This window comes from Eriocheir sinensis, chromosome 24 (genome assembly GCF_024679095.1).
Source record: "Eriocheir sinensis breed Jianghai 21 chromosome 24, ASM2467909v1, whole genome shotgun sequence".
NCBI classification, from domain to species: Eukaryota; Metazoa; Arthropoda; class Malacostraca; order Decapoda; family Varunidae; genus Eriocheir; species Eriocheir sinensis.
The window spans coordinates 5,503,462-5,508,338 of NC_066532.1; the positions used below are offsets into that span (position 1 = coordinate 5,503,462).

A 4,877-nucleotide genomic window follows, 5' to 3' on the forward strand; every position below is an offset into this window, starting at 1 on the left:
TCCGAATGCAGCGGCAGCCGCCCCCTGCCCCGCCCCGCCCCGCCGGGCTCCCGGACGCTCAATGTTGTGGCAGCGTCCGTCCGGATTCCAGGCGGCCAAATGTCAGCGGCAGGAGGCCCGCGCCGTGGGCGTCGGCGGCGTCGCATGACGGTGGCGGCGGCGGCGCCGCCCACCTCCAGCGTGCTGAGGCTGGGTGCTGTGCTTGTAGGGAAGGGGGGCGGGGGGCGAGATGACATGGCGAGGCCTGGCGAAGGGGAGCGAGCTGCGGCTCGGGCTGCTGTGAGGGTGGGTTTTGCCCTCCGTCGTCACGCCTAACGGACTGGCTGCTGGGCTGCCCACGCCGCCCGAATTCCTGGCCAGTCCATCCACACGGGCGCCGCGCTGGCCGCCCCCCGCCCGCCGCGGCGCCGCCCGGGGGAGGCAATGAATGCAATGAACAATTGATGTTTTTGAGCATCACGGGAACACCCTGCCTGGCCGCGGTGTGTGCGTATGCAGCCTTCCTTGCGTTTGTATTGAATACCAGGCTGGTGACGTCACGGAGGCGCGGCGCGGCCCAGCGAGACAGTACACCTCCGCGCGGCGACCTAGTGCCTCGTCTGGTGAACAAATACCCTATTTGCCCGTTATGTCATGACTTTCCATCGTCCATTTACTGTTACTTGCATCACATCCACACCAATTCACAACAAAATACAGCAAATACCGCGAGTATTGACAAATGTGGCGGATGAACACGGCGCCATATAAGCTTGGCCTCCCCGCCACGAACATCAGTACCACGGCGAGCGCGGAAGTGTGCGCTGCTTCCTCTCCTGCCCCGCTGTGCTAGTCCTTGCCCTCTCCGGACCCCGCGCCGCACTTGGATATTATTTACTCCGGCCCGGTGACGTCCACGGCAGTGGCGACTACAGTGGAAAACATGTTCAAAGTGATCAGCTCAGTGAATAACTACCTGAACTCCGGCCCCGTCATGGGCATCCCGCAGGAAAAGCTTAAACAAGGTTGGTGTCCCGGACTTTACCTGCGAAAACCTACCTGTGAAAATGTCTTACCTGTGAAATACCTGTCCATTAGTGCAACCCCCCCTCCACACCTGTCAATACTAACAGGGCATTCATTTCCTCTTTACAGTGGCGCTGGCACATCGCGACCACCACCACCATCACCACCATCATCACCACCACCACCATCACCACCACCACCACTCGCAGCTTCCCTTCGAGCTCCAGTACACCGTGGACGATGTGCTCGGCGAGGGCGGCTTTGGGAGGGTCTACGCTGGCGTGAGAGTCAAAGACAACCTGCCCGTGGCCATCAAGCAAGTGGCCAAGAACAAAGTGGCCTCCTGGGGCAAGGTGAGCTGAGGCGGTGTTTGTATTGTGTGTTTGTGTATAATTGATGATGTGCAGGGCTGTCATGTGTGTTTTGTAATGTGCAGGGCAGTCATGTGTGTTTGGGTGTTAGGTGATGTGCAGGGCAGTGTCATGTGTGTTTGGTGATGTGCAGGGCAGTGTCATGTGTGTTTGGGTGTTTGGTGATGTGCATGGCAGTGTCATGAGTGTTTGTGTGTTTGGTGATATGTTGGGCAGTGTCATGTTTGTGTGTGTTTGGGGCAAGGTGAGCTGAGGTGGTGTTTATGTGTGTGTGTTGGAGGGCAGTGTAATGTTAGAAAATATGTAGGTGACGTTTGTTGTGTGTGTTAGTGTTGGGGGCAAGGTGATTTGACGAGGTGTATGTGTGTGTGTTTGGTAAAGTGTAAGGAAGTGTCATGTTAGGAAACAGTTGTTTTATATTTATTGAAGGTGGTTTGTGATTTGGACTCCCAACGCATAGATTTCAGTGTTAAAACGAAAACTTGGAAATATCAAGAATCGCTAGAACAGTGCTAAATGTGTGTGTGTGTGTGTGTGTGTGTGTGTGTGTGTGTGTGTGTACAGTGGGGACGTGTTTTGCGTCGGCCTAGAAAGTGCAGCACAACAGTGAAGGGGAAAATACCAAGTGAAGTAGGGAGATGGTGGTGGAGTGTAACGCAACTGTGTGTGTGTGTGTGTGTGTGTGTGTCATATTGAAAACAGTGCAGTCATTTCATATTGTTAGGAAGATCAATGATGAGGTGGAAGCAGGGCAGTGACGTTGTTGGTGATAGTTTTTGTGTTGCTGGCGGCTCGCGCGCTGGTGCTTACGTAAATGGGTGACAAGTGTCTGGTGTGGATCTACGTGTTAACATTAGAATATATCGTGAGAGGTCGTGATTGGTGATATTGGTGTTAAGGTGTGTTGGTGTATGTAGGGGACGTTTAAGGTGCAGGGGGAGGGGGAGTGGTCTTGGGGTCAAGCCCAACGTGAAGGATGCTTCCCAAGGACTCGCTGCCAAGTTGCCGTCAAGCTCTAGATTAGTTATTCCCATGTAAACAAATGACAGTTTCATGCGTGTTTGGTGTGTTGGTGGACGCGTGATCACTTGATGGATATTGGTAATCGGCAACAGTGGCCAGCGCATGGTGACTGGACAGGCGCCGAGGGGGCTGATGTGGGGGCGGGGGGGGTTAGTGTGGCGGGTAAAACCCACTTCTTCCAGTCCCGTCCGGCCTTCCCTAGTTTATGCAATTCCACACTTGACACACTTCGTCTTGCACGTTTGTTGCGTTGCGAGGACACGGCGGCCCCCCAGCCAAGCCTGGCGGGCCCAAGGTGGTGGGATTCGACGAATTTTAGCTTTTTTTTTGCCTAAGCGCAATGAGTTGCTGTGGGTGGGTCAGGGAAAACTTGTGTGAGGCTGAGGGAGTCCAGTTGCCAAACACCAGTCAGACTCGTGCCAGTTGCCAAGTGAAAGTAGCCGGATACGGCTTCCTGAAATAAACTTTGGATTGTTGGCGGTACAGGAATAGCATGGCTGTGCCTGGCGTCCGTCTGCGACGCTGGCACGGCTCATGACTTCACGACCCGTGATGACACGCCTGGCTGACGAGTGTCTTTCTTCCTCCCCAGATTAACGGCGAGAAGGTGCCACTGGAGATCTGTCTGCTGCGGAAGGTGTGCCACATCCCGGGCGTCATCAAGCTCATCGACTGGTTCGAACACGCTGATTGCTTCATCATCGTAATGGAGCGGCCCGAGGATGTGAAGGACCTCTTTGACTACATCACGGAGCGCAAGGCCGTCCCCGAGCCCGAGGCGCGATACCTCTTCCGCCAGGTGGTGGACGTGGTGCGCCAGTGCCACGCCGCGGGGGTCATCCACAGAGACATCAAGGACGAGAATCTCCTCATCACCACAGACAGACAAGGCAGGAAGGTGCTCAAGCTGATTGACTTCGGCTCCGGAGCCTTCCTCAAGGACCACATCTACACAGACTTTGACGGAGGTGAGTTTCTTGCCCTGTATGTTTGTATGTTTGTGTGTGTGTGTGTGTGTACGGGTGGGTCCGCGTCACGGGCGTCACCTTGGGGGTCGGTGGCACAGTGGCGGGTCGGAGCGGCGCCGGGAGTCGGGTTATGGTGGCGCGTAGCCAGACACCAGCTCACGCGACCCTCCGCTGTCGTCACCACCCCAGTTCCCTTTTATACACTTGCCAGACTCAGCGTGTAACACTAAGAAAGCTCAGGTTGACGCACTGGCCGTCCAGCTGTTGTTTGTATGTATCGCGAGTATGTGACTTGAGTGTTAGCTGTCTAGCCACGCCTCCCACAGGTCACTGACCAGCTCTTTTTCCCTCTTTGCAGGCACCAAGGTGTACGCCCCCCCAGAGTGGATCCAGCACAACCAGTACCTGGCCGGCCCTGCGACAGTATGGTCCCTCGGCATCCTCCTGTACGACATGGTCTGTGGCGACATTCCCTTCGCGCAAGACTTCCAGATTCTTGCCGCGAGAGTCACCTTCAGGATCCCCATCTCCAATGACTGCATGGACCTGATCCGCCAATGCCTCAGCCACCAGCCCGAGGACAGGCCCTCCCTAGAGCAGATCCTGCAGCACCCCTGGCTCATGGGCCCCAAGGACTCCGGTGCTGGACTCATCGGATGCATGGCTGGCTCCCTAGGGCCCATGGGCCTGCTCTCAGACCCCCACATGGACAGCGACGCCGCCTCCTTAGACAAGCACTCCACGGGCAGCGACGCGTCTCGGGAGTCCGAGTCAGAGTTTTGACGGACGGGAGGCGGGTAGTGTGCTGATGTCCTGTCAGTCCCTGGCCTCGTGTAGTGTTGTCTATGTCCCATCCAAAGGCGCTGGTCGCCATACCTCGCAGCTCCGCCCCGGGCCCCGCCTCCCTGGTGTCGGGGCGGCGCCCTCAGGCTGTCGTCCTGAACGGTGCTACCCCCCTCCCTCCACCCCCCCCCCCCTGGTGCCTCGCGCACGCTAATCTCACCAAAGCCTCTCAAACATTGCCCACCCTCGGGCTGGCCAGTGTTATTGTATTTTCTCTAAGAGAAGTTGTAAGTAAAATTGTAATTTAAAGTTATATTTATAGTAAGTTATATTGTACATATTGTATGCTCTAAGATCGCCTGACTTGTCAGGTATTGATGCCATCAATGCAACCAAGTTTTTGTATTAAATGTTTATACAAGAATATTTTTTGTAAAAAATACTAAAATTGCAAAATAAAATTCATGAACTTTAAACAAATTGTATGGATGACCCTTGTGAATGGATGAAGCATGATTAAAAATGACGAGCAGCAGCAGCAGCAGCAGGTAATTGGTTCCCTGTCTATTAGGGGAGGGTTCAAGGTCTTGGTGGGTGACTGAAGGGGTGGGGGATGAAGACAACTTGAGTGGCAGCAGTTGTGGTCAGGGCGGGAAGAGAAGGAACAAGACAGCATCCCAGGGGTGGCCACGGGAGCAGCAGCCTCGTTCTTGGAAGGGTGATATTC

The 4,877-nt window shown here is 55.2% G+C and overlaps 1 protein-coding gene across 1 annotated transcript; it reads left to right on the plus strand.

Annotated features, from left to right (window-relative positions):
- Positions 1 to 757: 757 nt before the first annotated feature.
- Positions 758 to 4,630, plus strand: LOC127002802 (serine/threonine-protein kinase pim-1-like). Its single transcript, XM_050869004.1, has 4 exons — positions 758 to 1,004; positions 1,135 to 1,358; positions 2,992 to 3,367; positions 3,726 to 4,630. Exons 1-4 carry the CDS (start codon positions 923 to 925, stop codon positions 4,148 to 4,150), a joined length of 1,107 nt encoding a protein of 368 aa, XP_050724961.1. The 5' UTR covers positions 758 to 922; the 3' UTR covers positions 4,151 to 4,630.
- Positions 4,631 to 4,877: the final 247 nt, after the last annotated feature.